Source organism: Ranitomeya imitator, chromosome 6, assembly GCF_032444005.1.
Source record: "Ranitomeya imitator isolate aRanImi1 chromosome 6, aRanImi1.pri, whole genome shotgun sequence".
NCBI lineage: Eukaryota > Metazoa > Chordata > Amphibia > Anura > Dendrobatidae > Ranitomeya > Ranitomeya imitator.
Genome location: NC_091287.1, coordinates 413168982 through 413187783, shown reverse-complemented (window position 1 = coordinate 413187783; position 18802 = coordinate 413168982). Strand labels below are relative to the sequence as shown.

The 18802-nt window shown below is 45.4% G+C and overlaps 1 protein-coding gene across 1 annotated transcript in view; it reads left to right on the top strand.

Annotated features, from left to right (window-relative positions):
• Window positions 1-16568, top strand: part of B4GALT6 (beta-1,4-galactosyltransferase 6) — a 134494-nt gene extending 117926 nt beyond the window's left edge. The window contains exons 6-9 of the mRNA XM_069731245.1: window positions 2007-2194; window positions 6419-6541; window positions 13625-13726; window positions 14200-16568. Of these exons, the coding sequence (XP_069587346.1) occupies window positions 2007-2194; window positions 6419-6541; window positions 13625-13726; window positions 14200-14347 (561 nt within the window). The 3' untranslated portion in view covers window positions 14348-16568. The remainder of the gene's footprint in view (window positions 1-2006; window positions 2195-6418; window positions 6542-13624; window positions 13727-14199) is intronic.
• Window positions 16569-18802: the final 2234 nt, after the last annotated feature.

Sequence of the window (18802 nt, the reverse complement as noted above, 5' to 3'; positions counted from 1 at the left end):
GGAATCCTAAAGTATTAGGACATCCTGGTGGCCGACCCTGATTTGGGGGGATTGTGGGTCCTCGACCAATGATCACGTTTAGGAAGGGACGTTCCATCAGTGATAATCTGATAATAATGCTGCATATCTTCTTTAAGAGATCCAACTCGGAGGGCACTTGGTTAGATCGGAAAATCTAAGGTTTTTTCAAATGTGGCAATTGTGTTAACTGCAAGTTGATGAAACCTTGTAACTATGTACAGTGGGGCGAAAAAGTATTTAGTCAGTCAGCAATAGTGCAAGTTCCACCACTTAAAAAGATGAGAGGCGTCTGTAATTTACATCATAGGTAGACCTCAACTATGGGAGACAAACTGAGAAAAAAAAATCCAGAAAATCACATTGTCTGTTTTTTTAACATTTTATTTGCATATTATGGTGGAAAATAAGTATTTGGTCAGAAACAAAATTTCATCTCAATACTTTATAATATATCCTTTGTTGGCAATGACAGAGGTCAAACGTTTTCTGTAAGTCTTCACAAGGTTGCCACACACTGTTGTTGGTATGTTGGCCCATTCCTCCATGCAGATCTCCTCTAGAGCAGTGATGTTTTTGGCTTTTCGCTTGGCAACACAGACTTTCAACTCCCTCCAAAGGTTTTCTATAGGGTTGAGATCTGGAGACTGGTTAGGCCACTCCAGGACCTTGAAATGCTTCTTACGAAGCCACTCCTTCGTTGCCCTGGCGGTGTGCTTTGGATCACTGTCATGTTGAAAGACCCAGCCACGTTTCATCTTCAATGCCCTTGCTGATGGAAGGAGGTTTGCACTCAAAATCTCACGATACATGGCCCCATTCATTCTTTCATGTACCCGGATCAGTCGTCCTGGCCCCTTTGCAGAGAAACAGCCCCAAAGCATGATGTTTCCACCACCATGCTTTACAGTAGGTATGGTGTTTGATGGATGCAACTCAGTATTCTTTTTCCTCCAAACACGACAAGTTGTGTTTCTACCAAACAGTTCCAGTTTGGTTTCATCAGACCATAGGACATTCTCCCAAAACTCCTCTGGATCATCCAAATGCTCTCTAGCAAACTTCAGACGGGCCCAGACATGTACTGGCTTAAGCAGTGGGACACGTCTGGCACTGCAGGATCTGAGTCCATGGTGGCGTAGTGTGTTACTTATGGTAGGCCTTGTTACATTGGTCCCAGCTCTCTGCAGTTCATTCACTAGGTCCCCCCGCGTGGTTCTGGGATTTTTGCTCACCGTCCTTCTGATCATTCTGACCTCACGGGGTGGGATTTTGCGTGGAGCCCCAGATCGAGGGAGATTATCAGTGGTCTTGTATGTCTTCCATTTTCTAATTATTGCTCCCACTGTTGATTTCTTCACTCCAAGCTGGTTGGCTATTGCAGATTCAGTCTTCCCAGCCTGGTGCAGGGCTACAATTTTGTTTCTGGTGTCCTTTGACAGCTCTTTGGTCTTCACCATAGTGGAGTTTGGAGTCAGACTGTTTGAGGGTGTGCACAGGTGTCTTTTTATACTGATAACAAGTTTAAACAGGTGCCATTACTACAGGTAATGAGTGGAGGAAAGAGGAGACTCTTAAAGAAGAAGTTACAGGTCTGTGAGAGCCAGAAATCTTGATTGTTTGTTTCTGACCAAATACTTATTTTCCACCATAATATGCAAAAAAAATGATAAAAAAACAGACAATGTGATTTTCTGGATTTTTTTTTTCTCAGTTTGTCTCCCATAGTTGAGGTCTACCTATGATGTAAATTACAGACGCCTCTCATCTTTTTAAGTGGTGGAACTTGCACTATTGCTGACTGACTAAATACTTTTTTGCCCCACTGTATGTAGTTCATTCACATAGGCTTCTGCATGCTGAGTGCAGTTGTTTGTCGGTTTATATCCACATAAATAGCTGCCGTTACTGTCTGTTCGCGACTAATGAACTTATCATCTACACACAGATTTCAGCATTTTATAAGGAAGTGCTTTGCTTGTTTCTAGGCCGGTACTCAGACGTTCAATCGAGCCATGTTGTTTAATGTTGGGTTTAAGGAAGCCATGAAGGATCGAAAATGGGATTGTGTCATTTTCCATGATGTGGATCACATTCCTGAAAACGATAGAAATTACTATGGATGTGGGGAAATGCCGCGTCACTTTGCTACAAAGCTTGACAAATATATGTACATGTAAGTAGTTTTTGTTACTTAACCATACAGTTGAAAATAAAAAAAGCAGCCTTTTATTTTCCTAAAAACTTCGCTCCCCTGTGTGAGCCTTCTGTCAGAAGTATTTGTTGGGAGTATTTCTTGGACATATACGAATGTGTAGTCCTACAAGGGCAAATGTTGTTCCCCGGCCCCCCCGTGTTTTATGTATACGTACTGGAGATCCATTCTTCATTATGTTGGAAGAACAGACCTCTTTCATACCGTAATCCGTTCCTTTTTATGTAATAAAAGGCTGCATAGCACAGCTGTGTACATAAACATACAGCCATCATATATAATGTGTGCAATACATAGAATTAACAGCATAATGACATTTTTGGATGAAAGACCTCTCCTAATGGTTATCGGGCGGATTGGGAAAGACTGCAGGTGGAAGAAGTCCAAGAAGGATGGAAACTTTATGTTTAGGAGAATTATCAATATGAAGGGAACTTTAGGTGCCAAGACGAGAGCTGCTGACATTGCTTGTGCCGTAATAGAAGAACATGTAGAGTTACTGGACCACGGACGCTGCCTGGGAACCACTGGAACCTAAGAAGCTGCTCAGGATGTCATCTGTAACCTCACAATGCCGGGCTTCTGTGACACACAACCAAATATGTTGTGTATTAGGTGTCATATGAGTCATGGGTCTCTTCTTGTGTCCTCGCTTGTTTTCTCCTGAGGAGGGTCCTTTCATCCAAAAATAGCGTTTATTTGATTAATAACAAAGCGTTTTTCATCAGTATACACATTATGCAAAACCCCTTCCTCGTGTGTTCTGCTGTCGAGAGACCTAAACAGGTGCGCCACTGCTTAGGTGAGTGAATCATGCAGTGAATGGGCCGTGGATTCTTCCTGTGCTGGCTCTGAAGTGCTCAAGTTTATCCAAAATATTCCAGAAAATGATGGACTTTGTAAACTTTGATTTAACAGGATTGTAGTTGTATTGACATCATGTCCTTGTCAATGTCTGGTCATGCACATTACATAATGACAGATCATGGCAATTTCAGAAATTTTGACCCTCTGTCTTACTTGTTTGAGGGTCCCCTGATGCGTCACTGACGGCACTTTTAGGAGCAAATAGGGATCAGGCACAGCATTATAATATATATGATCCTCTGATCTAGTGGGAGATAGCATGCTGCACTAAACAAAATGGAGGCATTAGCTGAATTTGCTCAATTTGCCATTTCACCTATCTTGTGTATGGCTGGCATAAAGGCAATGTGTTATCAGAAAATAACCTGCTGTCAATGACAAATGTAGTTGTTTTTTTTTTTCCTATGTAATGATCTGTATGAAAAAAAAAATCTGAAATCTTGTAGATTTCACGCTGGCCATTTAATACTTACACTTCCTATCCTGCAGAGAGCACTTCTCAGCAGTGTCATTATCCTCACAGCCAGCATTACAATGACAGGTAATGGCCATATGTAGATAACATTTATTATAGGTGATGGTCACAACTCGCCTCCTTCCCCTCTCCGTACTATGACCTCTGCACTGAAAGCTGAGCATACCCAGCACATTGTCTCATAGACGACCGTGAACATCTCCATCTATGATCAATGTGGCTGTTATAAAGCAGATCTCTAAGTCATGTTAAAGGGATTATCCACTGCTGGGCAACCCCATTTTAATCAATTCAGGACCTGAATTAAGGGTATGTGCACACGTCAGGATTTTTTCCTGACCAAATCCTGAGAATTCTGCCAGAAATACACGTGGTTTTTTTTTTGCGCGAATTTCTCGTGGAATTTGCGCGGTTTTTGCGTGGATTTTTTGCGGAATTTTTGCGGATTTTTTTTTTTTTTTTTTCCGGAATGTCCTTTTGGCTTAGAAATCGGCAAAAAATCCGCAAAAAGATAGAGCATGTCCGGATTTTTTGCGGTATGCGTTTTTTTTTGCGGAAAAAAACGCATACATCTGCACAAAAAATGTGGAATGCATTCTAAATGATAGGATGCATATTTTTAGCGTTTTTGATGCGGAATTATAGCGTTTTTATAGCGAAATTCCGCAAAAAAAAAACGTTAAAAATCCTGACGTGTGCACATACCCTCAAACTAAAAACATTGTATACCTCCCGCCGACATTTTGTTCCAGTGATGTCTGTGTCACGTGTTGGTTGTGGCCAGTGAGTGGCCTCTCAGCTCTAATTCCATATTCTATGCAGACATTTGCTTACACAAAATTGTAAAGCCTGCAGCCGGTCAGCCACAGTAACTGCAGCCTGTACGTGATACAACAATGTCATCCCCTGGGAACAGTGGTGCTGACATCACTGGACCAGCGCTCGTGCACTAGGTCCAGCAATGGTTAGTCTCCATTAACAGCAGCTCAGGCAAGCTGACTGCCACCATATTAATCATGTACATAAAGTAGGTACATAGGTCATCAATATAAAAGTTATGGACAACCCCTTTTTTAATGTGTGTGTGTGTGTGTGTGTGTATATTCAGAAACCTAAAAATAGTGTAAAAATCAAAACCTTTTGAAATGAAAGGCTAAAATATCCTATTGGTGCATGCTCATTTACATAAGTCTGTTGTAAGTGACTTTAATAACAGTATTAACACTCATGGGAAAGGTGAGTGCGGGGAGATAGTAGAAACCTAATAGAATTGATATTAATATATATTTATTAATATACTGGAAAGCCACCTGACCCAGAGCAGAAAAGCTGAATCAAGATTATATGCTCTCTCCTTGGTTTAGACACTCTATCTCCAGACATAGCCTACAGCACACATGTCAAAATCTGGCCCTCAGAGTGATTATATTTGGCCTGCGAAGCCAAGGTATATGTGGGGATATTATACTGTAAGGAGGACTATGTGGATCCAATTTTTCTGTATGGAGGACTATGTGGGGCCCATTATTCTGTATGGAGGACTATGTGGGGCACATTATTCTGTATGGAGGATTATATGGGGCCCATTATTCTGTATGGAGGATTATGTGGGGCCCATTATTCTGTATGGAGGACTATGTGGGGCCCATTATTCTGTATGGAGGATTATATGGGGCCCATTCTGTATGGAGGGCTATGTGGGGCCCATTATTCTGTATGGAGGGCTATGTGGGGCCCATTATTCTGTATGGAGGACTATGTGGGGCCCATTATTCTGTATGGAGCACTCTGTGGGGCACATTCTGTATGGAGGACTCTATGGAGTCCATTATTCTGTATGGAGGATTATGTGGGGCCCATTATTCTGTATGGAGGACTATGTGGGGCCCATTATTCTGTATGGAGGATTATATGGGGCCCATTCTGTATGGAGGGCTATGTGGGGCCCATTATTCTGTATGGAGGGCTATGTGGGGCCCATTATTCTGTATGGAGGACTATGTGGGGCCCATTATTCTGTATGGAGCACTCTGTGGGGCACATTCTGTATGGAGGACTCTATGGAGTCCATTATTCTGTATGGAGGACTATGTGAGGTCCATTATTCTGTATGGAGCACTCTGTGGGGCACATTCTGTATGGAGGACTCTATGGAGTCCATTATTCTGTATGGAGGACTATGTGAGGTCCATTATTCTGTATGGAGCACTCTGTGGGGCACATTCTGTATGGAGGACTCTATGGAGTCCATTATTCTGTATGGAGGACTGTGTGGGGTCCATTTTTCTTTATGGAGGACAATGTTGGACCCATTATTTTGTATGGAGGACTGTGGGGCCCATTATTCTGTGTGGAAGATCACTGTTGGAGCATCATACTGTGATGGGGGATACAGTAGACTTACCATACCATGCGTGTGGAGGAATTCACTTTGGGGGGAACTTTTGTTGGCATCAGATTTTATTATTTGTATTATTTATTAATTAAAGGTTTCTTTTATCCTTTGTTTTTACATAATTAAATTTGGACAGTGGGCCATATGCTTTTTACTGCCCTTACATAACATAGTATACTATTCCAGTAGGACCCATTTGTGATTATGTGCTTATTTTATTTACTTATGTACTGGCTGACGAATATTCTATGCTCACAGAGCAATGGTTAATATGATCATTATGTACCATACAGCATCAGGTTATCGGCAGCACATTGTCACATGTATGCACAGGACAATGTGCTGTGGAGAATGTATAGTCTTGTGATAACTGTCCGGTGTAAATGGGCCTTTGCTTTTCATAGACACGATACCGCTCAGTGACCCGTTTTGTCTTCCTATCTTTCAGTCTACCATACAATGAGTTCTTTGGTGGTGTGAGTGGTTTGACGGTGGAGCAATTTCGAAAGATCAATGGATTTCCCAATGCTTTCTGGGGCTGGGGAGGTGAAGACGATGATTTATGGAACAGGTGAGTACACACAGCCTCAAGGATGAGAACTGTACGCAGGTTCATACAATGTATCATTGTGGGGAACAAAGCCACCATTGTACAGATCTCCATATTACTATTAATCGCATATTTATCAGATCTGTCACCATAGTGTAGCGTCTAAGCAGAAGTACCCATCACTCCGCATAGAATTGATTTTTCTGCACCCTGTTATATTTAATCCACTTTGATTGTTATCATAATACGACAGTTCCCAAAAGGTTCCGCAAATAATTATGGTAACCTGTATTGTCAGTGGACTTCTCAAAAATGTGGTTACTGCGGGTTGTCATTGGATCCTTGATTTATTGTGGTGGTTTTGTTATTTACATATTAGGTAATTCCATTTCCTTACAGAAACATTCCAGGTCTTTGATGGCTATAAATGTCAGAGTTTTGGGAATATGACTCTCGACCCTGACGAGCTAATTAAAGGGGTAGCGGTGCACCAGAGGGCCTCTTTTACTGGCTCTGTGCACCAAGTAGTGGCTGTATATGGTACTGCACCTCTTTGCTGCTGAGTCCTATTCAGATGAATGGGAATGAGTTTACCAGTAACAGTCACTACAAAATAAAGAGGACACGAAACAGAGCCTTTAATTGGCTGATGCCAAGAGACAGACCCCACTGATCTGATGTTGATGACCCATCTTGAAAGGCTTCTCCCCTTAAGAAATCTTGTCTTGATCTGTTCAGTTTGTTGTAAAAAAAAACAAAAACAAAACATTTTGCTTTACTCTACCTTTTCTGGGGTTCCCGCACAATGTCTCCGCTGCTTCTCTGGTCTATGTTTGTTAGCCATGCTGCAGCCAATCACTGAGCTCAGAATTTGCCCATGTAAAGGGCATGAGACGCTCAGAAATGCTGAGCTCAGTGATTGTCTGCAGCGATATTACTGAGATGTCGCCACTGCAGCCAAGCAATGAAGATCAATGCAGCGGTGGAGACCCTGTGCTTTACCCCAGGAGGGTAAGTGATGCACAACTTTATATTTACAAATGAAACGCCCTGGAAAACCACTTTAACAAATTGTGGCTCCGTGGCTGAGCTCCACTACTGTGCCGCCATGTAAGCTTTATTACATGGAATGGTTTTGGTGTTACTTAAAGGGAAGGTACCGCGTTTGTAGATCATTAATTAATCAATGTAATGTAGCATAACATGCTGTTATAACCCAGATTTGAATGCATGTAAAACAGATTTTGTGTGTTATATGAGTAGAAAGAATGCACTGGGGGCTGACATCTTGGTTTTGCAGCAGTAGTACGTCACTATCAGTGTCAGATTACGGCACCCCATGGACATAGGAGATAATAGACCGGCTCGGACCCTATCTCTAACATTGCAGCAGCATTAGCAGTGTGCTGGGCACGCCTCTGTGGGCTGCACAACTCACTGCTGTAGGTGTGACTAGCTGCCATTTTATTAGAGCCCTGTGCTATCTGCCGAGCTCCACTTGCTCTCTATCACAGGAGAGAAGAAGCCCTCACTTCTCCTCTGTACTCCAGGCACTGCAGGTTCTGGGCAGACATCCTCTGCTCTCACACTCTGCCGTGTGCTTCTCCTGCTCTGTCTCCGCCTCCCCACTTGCACAGAGTCCCAGTGATCTCCGGTAAACTGCACTCTCCCCCTGTGTCGCTCTCCCTCTCTGTGCGGCGTGGGGGGTCTCTGTGCGGCGTGGGGGGGTCTCTGTGCGGCGTGGGGAGGTCTCTGTGCGGCGTGGGGGGGTCTCTGTGCGGCGTCGGGGATCTCTGTGCGGCGTGGGGGGGTCTCTGTGCGGCGTGGGGGGATCTCTGTGCGGCGTGGGGAGGTCTCTGTGCGGCGTGGAGGGGTCTCTTTGCGGCGTGGGGGGATCTCTGTGCGGCGTGGGGAGGTCTCTGCGGCGTGGGGGATCTCTGCGGCATGGGGGGGGTTTCTGCGGCGTGCGGGGGTCTCTGTGCGGCGTGGGGGGGTCTCTGTGCGGCGTGGGGGGATCTCTGCGGCGTGCGGGGGTCTCTGTGCGGCATGGGGGATCTCTGCGGTGTGGGGGGATCTCTGTGCGGCGTGGGGAGGTCTCTGTGCAGCGTGGGGGGGTCTCTGTGCGGCGTCGGGGATCTCTGTGCGGCGTGGGGGGGTCTCTGTGCGGCGTGGGGGGATCTCTGTGCGGCGTGGGGAGGTCTCTGTGCGGCGTGGGGAGGTCTCTGTGCGGCGTGGAGGGATCTCTGTGCGGCGTGGGGGGATCTCTGCGGCGTGGGGAGGTCTCTGTGCGGCGTGGGGGATCTCTGTGCGGCATGGGGGGGTTTCTGCGGCGTGCGGGGGTCTCTGTGCGGCGTGGGGGGATCTCTGTGCGGCGTGGGGAGGTCTCTGTGCGGCGTGGGGGATCTCTGTGCGGCATGGGGGGGTTTCTGCGGCGTGCGGGGTCTCTGTGCGGCATGCGGGGGTCTCTGCGGCGTGCGGGGGTCTCTGTGCGGCGTGGGGGATCTCTGCGGCGTGGGGAGGTCTCTGTGCGGCATGGGGGGTTTCTGCGGCGTGCGGGGGTCTCTGTGCGGCATGCGGGGGTCTCTGCGGCGTGCGGGGGTCTCTGTGCGGCGTGGGGAGGTCTCTGTGCGGCGTGGGGGATCTCTGTGCGGCATGGGGGGGTTTCTGCGGCGTGCGGGGGTCTCTGTGCGGCGTGGGGAGGTCTCTGTGCGGCGTGGGGGGATCTCTGTGCGGCGTGGGGAGGTCTCTGCGGCGTGGGGGATCTCTGTGCGGCATGGGGGGGTTTCTGCGGCGTGCGGGGGTCTCTGTGCGGCATGGGGGGTCTCTGCGGCGTGCGGGGGTCTCTGCGGCGTGGGGGATCTCTGCGGCGTGGGGAGGTCTCTGTGCGGCGTGGGGGGGTCTCTGTGCGGCGTGGGGGGATCTCTGTGCGGCGTGGGGGGTCTCTGTGCGGCGTGGGGGGGTCTCTGTGCGGCGTGGGGGGGTCTCTGTGCGGCGTGGGGGGGTCTCTGCGGCGTCGGGGATCTCTGTGCGGCGTGTGGGGGGTCTCTGTGCGGCGTGGGGGGGTCTCTGTGCGGCGTGGGGGGGTCTCTGTGCGGCGTGGGGGGTCTCTGTGCGGCGTGGGGGGGTCTCTGTGCGGCGTGGGGGGGTCTCTGCGGCGTGGGGGGTCTCTGTGCGGCGTGGGGGGGTCTCTATGCGTGTATGCAAGCATCGTCCGATGGGACTACAAGTCCCATCGGACGATGCCTGCTACAATGACAGTGATTGACACATTAGCCAATTATGGGACAGTAATAGTCCCATCATCCGGCTAATGTGTTGAATGAAAAAAAAAAAATACTCCATACATACATGCTACATACATGCTACATACAATACATTCATACATTACATACAGTACATTAAACATAGAGTACATACTCACCATTACTTGTCACTTTGTTCCCCGAAGCCAGTGTCATCTGTAAAAAAAATATTAAAAAAACAAACAACCAATATACTCCCTGTCCGCAGAAATCCACGAGTGTCCCACGGCGATCTCCCGTGGAGAGCAGCAGCATCAGATAATGCGACTGCTCTCTAGGGGCTCCAGGAACACAATGATAGCAGGAAGGTATCCTTCCACCACTGTATTCCTCCGCCACTGTAAAAAAAAAAAAAAGTCCCTAGTCTCACTTTATGCCATTGCTGTATGAGAAATTTTCCCATGCAGCAATTGCCATAAAGTGAGACCTTGTCCTAAGGTAACCTCTCAGTGATGCACTGTAGGAGCCATTGTCTCCTGACAGTGTGTCACTGAGGGTCCTATAGAGCAGTGACATCACCCGATGTCACTGTTCTATAGGGGAGATCGTCGTGGGACACTCGATATTAATTGGACTACAGCGGACAGGTAGTATACGGTTTATTATTTTACGTTTTTTGCAGGCGCTGAAGTATGGTAAGTATGGTGAAATGAAGAATATTAAAATACTTTTTTCCTAATGTGTGCGTGTTTTTTTAACCCTTTCTTACTATTGGATTAATAACGGATAGGCGTCTTTTTGACGCCTCTCCGTTATTAACCCGGCTTAATGTTACCTTACAATAGCAAGGTGACATTAACCCTTCATTACCCCATATCCCACCGCTACACGGGACTGGGAAGAGAGGGGCTAAGTGCCGGAATTAGCACATCTTACAGATGCGCCATTTCTGGGGCGGCTGCGGACTGGTATTTGTAGCCTGGGGGGGGGGCAATATCCATGGCCCCTCTCTAGGCTATGAATATCAGCCTGCAGCTGTCTGCGTAGCCTTTCTGGCTATAAAATATAGGGGGACACCACGCAATTTTTTTTGGGGGGGTCCCCCTATTTTAATAGCCAGTAAAGGCTATACAGACAGCTGCGGGCTGATATTCATAGCAGGCTACAGATATTGGCCCCCGGCCGTTGGCTTTCCCCCTCTGGCGCAGAAAATTGCACGGGCGCCCACGCGTTTTTTTTGTTTTTTTTTTAATTCAACCCTCATAAAGGCCTCTTTCACACTTGCGTCGGTACGAGTCCGTTTGCTATGCGTCGGGCCGACGTACCGACGCACGTTGTGAAATTTGTGCCTAACGTGGGCAGCGGATGCAGTTTTTCAAGACATCCACTGCCCATTCTGAAGTCTGGAAGGAGGGGGCGGAGTTTTGGCAGCGCATGCGCGGTAGAAAATGGCGGACGCGCTGGACAAAAAAAGTTCACTTGAACGTTTTTTCATGCCGACGGTCCGCCAAAACACGATGGATCCGTTGCACGACGGACGCGACGTGTGGCCATCCGTCACGATCTGTCGCTAATACAAGTTTATGGGAAAAAAACGCATCCTGCGAGCACATTTGCAGAATCCGTTTTTTTCCGCCGGATCAGTTTTTTCCCACCGGATCCATTTTTTTCCTGCTGGATCCGTTAATTCCCGCTGGATCCGTTTTTTCCCACCGGATCCGTTTTTTTCCACAAGTTCCTTTTTTTTCTGCCAGATCAGTTTTTTTCGCCGGATCTGTTTTTCCCCCCCAGATCCATTTTTTTCCGCCTTATCCGTTTTTTTCCGCCTTATCCGTTTTTTTCCACAATTTCCTTTTTTTTCTGCCAGATCAGTTTTTTTCCATCGGATCCTTTTTTTCCCGCCTAATCCGTTTTTTTCCGCCGGATCCGTTTTTTTTCCACAAGTTCCTTTTTTTCTGCCAGATCAGTTCTTTCCGCCGGATCCGTTTTTTCACGCCAGATCCGTTTTTTTTCCACAATTTACTTTTTTTTCTGCCAGATCAGTTTTTTTTCGCCGGATCCGTTATTTTCTCATTGAGTTGTATTAGCGCCGGATGGCCACACGTTTCATCCGTTTTTTGCAGGATCCGTCAAAACAGCGGTTTCCGCCGGACGGAAAACACATACAGAGGAACGGTTGAATCGCGATCTCACCCGCCGCTATTGCGGGCACATGTCAGTCATGTTTTTTTTTATTGACAGATTGGGCGATTCTGAACGCGGCGATACTAAATATGTGTAGGAAGCGGTAGTTAAATGCCGCTGTCAGCATTTGACAGCGGCATTTAACAGGTTAATAGCGGCGGGTGAATAGCAATTTCACCTGCCGCTATTGCGCGCACATGTCAGCTGTACAAAACAGCCGACATGTCGTGACTTTGATGTGGGCTCACCGCCGGAGCCCACATCAAAGGAGGAGACACGACATGCGCAGAACATGTTGCGTTTTTTACTGCGATGCGTTTTCCCCCCAGAAAAAACGCAACATATGCACAAAAATTGCGGAATGCATTATAAATAATGGGATGCATATGTATGCATTTTTAAATTGTTTATCACATTTTTATAGCGAAGAAACGCAAAAAAATGCGAAAAATCCTGAACGTGTGCACACAGCCTCAATGTGTATTTCCCCATCACACTCCATATGTGTCTCACTCATCAGACTTCACGTCTCTTTCTCTCCCATCAGTCACTCTTAGGCCGGGGACACAACGTATAAAAAAACGGTCCGTTTTTGACGGACGAGAATCGCATAAATGTTACCAAAACAGTGATCCGTGTGCAGTGCGAGGATGCGATTTTCTCGCATCCAATGATCCGTGTGACATCCGTATGGTGAGATTTTCTCACACACTTGCAAAATGAGCAAATAATGGCTGAACCTTTCCTGTCACCTGCCCAATGCCTGAGAATTTCTCGCAAGTCACACTGATGGTCCGTGTGCTGTGCTATTTTTTCTCACCCCCATAGACTTTCATTGGCGATTCTCGGCCGAGAAACGCTGACTATCGCAGCATGCTGCGATTTCACTCGGATCCTGAATACGGCCGAGAAAATATCGGATGATGGGAGCTGCCCCATAGATTAACATTGGGATGAGCGCAATGCGATTTTTTTTATCGCATTGCACTCGTCCGTATTGCGGTCTACTGTGACCCCAGCCTTAGCCATACAATGCATCTCTCCCCTCCCTCCATAATGCCTGGCTATTCACTGCAGAGCTGGAGCTCCCAGACAGCTCCTAATGCTGCTCCATGCACACCACATGTCTTCACTCTTCTTGGGTCCAGATGCTGCTGAGCCCACTGTGTTCTGCTCCTCTCTAAACTAGCTGTGACTCCGCTGCAGTAACTGCTGGTGATAGCAGGTCACAGGGCAGTCACACACAAAATGGTGCTGCTGCTCTTCATTCTTACTGTTGGGGCAGTAACTGCTGACATCACCATTTCCCTCCCCTTTTGGGTGGTCTAATATCCCTGGGGCAGAGCTGCTAAATCTTACTATAGCTGCTTGAGGTCTAAAACGGAAAATGCTCCCCCTAGTGGTAAATATGTATATTTGTAGAAAAATCTATAATATTTTTCATATAGAAATGTTTGCAAACAGTGCAAACATTGCATTAATACATTTTAATTACTATTTTAAGCTTAATTTCACAAAAAAACAAAATACAAGAAAACTGGTGGCACCTTCCCTTTAATGAGTGTTTGCACCCCAAAAGTGACCTAAGTTGTATTTGTCTGTATGGACCTATAATAGTGATGTCTGTGGTCTCGATCTCCTGGCAGATCTGTTGATTTGTTTGTATTTATGATTCCAGGGTGCATTATGCTGGCTTCAATGTTTCCCGGCCAGAAGGAGACCTTGGGAAATACAAGTCGATTCCTCATCATCATAGAGGAGAGGTGCAGTTCTTAGGCCGGTCAGTATCATTAGAGCGAGGAGCCAATTCTGTGATGATTACTCAGTATGTCGTTATATTGGATGGAGCTGAAAAGCGGAAACTGCTGGCGTCCTACTGCCACCACTAGAGGGAGCTAAAGAGCTCCGAGTAATGAAATCCATTGCAGTGCGCTCCTCCATCCTGTATAGAGGCCGGATATTACAGGTTATTTCTGGCCGTGCACCAAGTTTCCAACAGTGAAGCTTTAGTGTTATGCAATGGAACTAATTCATGCAGATGCATGCCCACTCCAATTACAGAAGAAGGGATGATGTCGGCCCACAGGGGTAAAATGCCATGCTAGATTACATAGTGGCACTTGTTAGTCTTGTGTTATTATAGATGGCTCTATATGTATGCTGCCTCTTTTATCATGGTCGTCTGCTTTAGACACTGCCCCGACCAGGCCGCCGTGTAATGATACACTATCCTTTTTCTTTTCCCCTGCACAGGTACAAATTGCTGCGATATTCTAAAGAACGTCAGTTCCTAGATGGATTAAACAATTTGATATATGCTCCAAATATCGTCATAGACAGGTTGTATAAAAACATCACAGTTAATCTAGTGCCAGAGCTGGCTCCAGTGAAAGACTATTGATGGGGGTGCCGACTGGAGCCGCAGGAACCCTGTCTGGATGGGAGGCACGGACCACCTCTAACTAGTGACTGATATGGAATTCCTTCTCTGAATGTGTGACCATCCATACATCCGAAGCCAGCAGCTGCTACATCAATGTTTACAGCAGAAGACTGCTCATGACAAAAGCCTTGTCTCACCAAACGCTCCACATTTTCACCGTTCAATCCACTGTGCAGTGATTTTCAGTTCAAGAACACAATTTCTTTCCAATATTCTATTTGCACCAATCTACTGCTTCTTGACTTACTATTCCCCCCCCCCCCCCCTTTTTAGGCATATTTTATTTCCCGTAGTTTTTTTATTTTTGTATTCCACAGGTGTACATGTTTCTGTATATATCATTTTTGAGTTGTGTAAATACATTGGTTATATTTGTGTGTATATATGTGTAGATACATTTATGTATACACACATGGATTGATGTAAAGTTATTCCAAGGTTTTTAATGACTCCTGTTTTACACCTTTGCATGTCTTTATTGTAAAACTGTACTATTATATTATTATTTTTATTTTTTAATACGACTTGTCTTTATTTGCATGAAAACGGAACATTTGTAAATATTAGAATTTTACAAATCTGTTTGAGCTTTATGTAATATGAAGGACGTGTTTCTACCTAATGGCCAGCTATGACTGAAAACTGTTCTAATGGTTTGTGAGCTTAAGGCCTTCTAGACAAGTCTGCTACGGCGGGTTCATTTCCGAATGGTCGTATCTGCCGCAAAGAGAAAAGGGACCCGTGATGGGTTAATCGAATGCAGCCTTGGCCACCATGGGGCAGAATGTACAGTTAATCCCGCTATCATTTGTTGATGTATGATTTATTCTATGGCATCTCTATTGTATAATATATCATAAAAGCTACATATCATAACATACATACAGGTTGTCCAAATATCTGTGCCAACTGTGTTAAATGTCAGGGAGCCGATGCCAAGAATATATTTTTGTGTGTGTGATCTGTTTTTAGGTTGCTAATTTATTTTTAATTTTTTTTTATTCTGTATATTTTTATTTGCATCACATTACTTTTGTGTGAAACTCAAAATGAGCCAAAATATGTTCTTCTTTGAAGAATAGCATATTGTGTTGGTGATGTTTTTTCTAGAATTCAATTTGCTCCAGAGATTATTCTCAATTATTATTATTTTTATTTTTTTAAGGATTTTATTCTCCATTTTCGGAGGGAAATGAGTTTAGTTGTAGTCACTGTGTCTTTATTTTACAGGTTCGGAGAATGAAATCTTTTCTTTGCTTTTGTGACTTTGTGCTGAAGAATGCGAAAACAAATTGCCTTTATAGTATTGTAGAATAAACGAAGAAGTAATGCTTAGTACCATGGGACTGGATTCCATAGGAGCCGATTATGATCGAGCACGGCTTTAAAATCTGCAGTACAGCAGGGGTTAATTGCTGCATTCAGGTGCTTGGACCCAATGAAATGTAGATTGCGTTCTTAAAGGGAACCTGGCTCTTGATTTATGTTGCTTAAACTACACTCCGCGAGAATCAGATTGCAGCCAGGTAGATTTTTCTCTCTGAAAAGCTCTTGGGTTTTAGAGAAAATGTAACTTAAAGGTCCATCCGGGGACTACAGGGGAGATCAGACGAGTCCAGTGCCACCGCCTGCTGTTTTTTTGTACAGCGCCGCTCTGGGTGATTGACAGGTCTCTTGCTAAGCATACACACAGTAAAGACCTGTCAGTCCCCTAAAGCGGATCTGGGTAAAGCCAGCTGGGGTCGGCGCTGGCCTAGTCTTGTCTCCAGTATGGACCCTACCAGATCTTCACACTATTTTCTCTGAAACGCCCGCCCGAGTGTTTCATACAGAAAATATACCCGACCGCAGTCGTGCAGCCGGGCTCTGGTTAAGGCTGCCTGGGTTTTGGGAAATATGAGTTGAGACGGGTCACCTTTTAAGAAACCATTTCCAGATGAATGTTGGTATTTTGTTAATATTGCCCAGAGCAGTTATTGGTAGTAGAACAAAATGTCTTCTGCGGAGTAACAAATAAAATGTAATGAACTTCCAATATAGTGATCTCCATTTGTTAGTAAACCTTATGTGGTACTTCAGCTCCTGACCACAGGGTTATAGCCCTCCAAATAAGAGCCTGTAGCCACAGTACCAGTACCCACGAGCTGCATGGAGGTGACTGTATGAGAACAAAAACAAATGAAGAAAATGTAATTTTTCTCTTCCCCCCCCCCCCCCCCCAAAAAAAAAAAACAAAAAAAACGCATCATTTCAGTCTATGGGCTGCGTTCAGTATTACATATCATAGAAAAATGGCTGAAAGGCAATACTGGACACAGTCCATGGGCAGGAGTGGCACTCTGTCTAATGGAAAAAAGTAGACTTTTTTTTTTCTTCTTCTGTAACCTATAACTCTTTTACATCATCATTATATGGCATAGGTAATGCTTGCTTGATGGGGGTCAGACTGCTAGATGAATGTTGGGGTCCCATATTCCGTGTTTGAATAGAGCGGTAGTGCACAAGTGTGACCGTCTCGTCATTCATGGTTTACGAGTGCCATGATAACTTGTGCACACTACCGCTCTGTATAGTGGTAGCGAGCAAGTGTGACCATTCTCTATATGGGGGGAGCAGTGGTAACACATGTGATCATCCCACCATTCACAGTCTATGGGGGGGAGCAGTGGTAACACATGTGATCATCCCACCATTCACAGTCTATGGGGGGGAGCAGTGGTAACACGTGTGACCATTCCATCATTCACAGTCTATGGGGGGAGCAGTGGTAACACGTGTGACCATTCCATCATTCACAGTCTATGGGGGGAGCAGTGGTAACACGTGTGACCATCCCACCATTCACAGTATATGGGGGGAGCAGTGGTAACACACGTGTACTGTTGCTCCCATAGACGGGAATTGAATCCTTTTGATCAGCTTTACTTATTAAAGGGACACTGTCACCTGAATTTGGAGGGAACAGTCTTCAGCCATGGAGGCGGGGTTTTTGATTCACCCTTTCCTTATCCGCTGGCTGCATGCTGGCTGCAATATTGGATTGAAGTTCATTCTCTGTCCTCTGTAGTACACGCCTGCGCAGGGCAAGATTGCCTTGTGCAGGCATGTACTACGGAGGACAGAGAATGAACTCCAATCCAATATTGCAGCCAGCATGCAGCCAGCGGGTAAGGAAAGGGTGAATCAAAAGCCCCAAAACCCCGCCTCCATGGCTGAAGATTGTTCCCTCCAAATTCAGGTGACAGTGTCCCTTTAAGAACGCCTTTGGCTTCTACATCTCCATCTCACTAGCTCTGGAGCCGCGGCAGGTACATGGCTTTCTTTAAGCAAACCACATTAGCCAAGTGATTTGTCAGCCCAGACCTCAGTGCTGATCGTGGCACCAGTTCCTTCAGTGGTGTTCTTTGGAGGGTCGTTTCTATACAAATAACTGTTTTATTGAAAAGAAATGAAGTAAAACACTTGAGACGTTCCTTGCTTCAGAGGATTTTTTTTTGCCTTCACCCTGTGTGGCCGCAGTCTGAGGATGCATGATCACTAGATCACCCTGCTCCTACATAGAGCCCAGTGTGTGCATTGTTTTTTCCATTGATACCCTATATGTTTCGTCTTGGAGAACGCCTTTAAATTTGCCATTTCTCCTGCACTTCCTTTTACACTGTGAACTGTGAGTTATCATCGCTGACATGATGCAGTGTTAATGGCAGTTGTATCGCTCGGCTGGCTCCACAGTGATACTGTTAGATTATCTGCATCTAACCTGAAACCATTGCATTAGTTCGCTTAGTTCTTTGCACAAAGGCCTAGATTTCCTCACTAAAATAGGTATTATCCAGAAATAGAAAACAATGGCATTCTTCTATAAACAGCGCCACACTTGTCCACAGGTTGTGTGTGGTATTGCAGGTCAGCTCTATTTGCTTCAATGAAGCTAAACTGCAATACCAGACACCATCCATAGACAGGAGTGGTACTATTTTTGGAAAATGTCAGCCATGTTTTTCTAATCCTTTACACTGTAAGGGCATTAACCCATGGAAAGAAAATAGTTACAAGTGAACGTATAGTTAACTTTTTTTTTTTTAATTGCTTGAATTTTATTTTCTAAATTACCCTTGAATTTAGAAGGAACATGCGACTAGGGTTAGACATCTTGTGGCCTGAGTCCATGCAGAGTATTCTCAAAAATATAGAAATAGGGAAGCTACATCCAAAATCATTAGAAAAAAACCCTAACTCTAAAAACACTGTTTATTATTATTAAAATCCAAGGCAAACAAAAGTGACAACAAAAAACGCACACACGTGCTCAAAACCTACCCACAACACTAATGGGGAATACTAGACCACCCTAGCTCCAATACCTATCATTGCCCCTTCCTGACTGCGGAGGTTGGCACCCTAGGGGGGAAC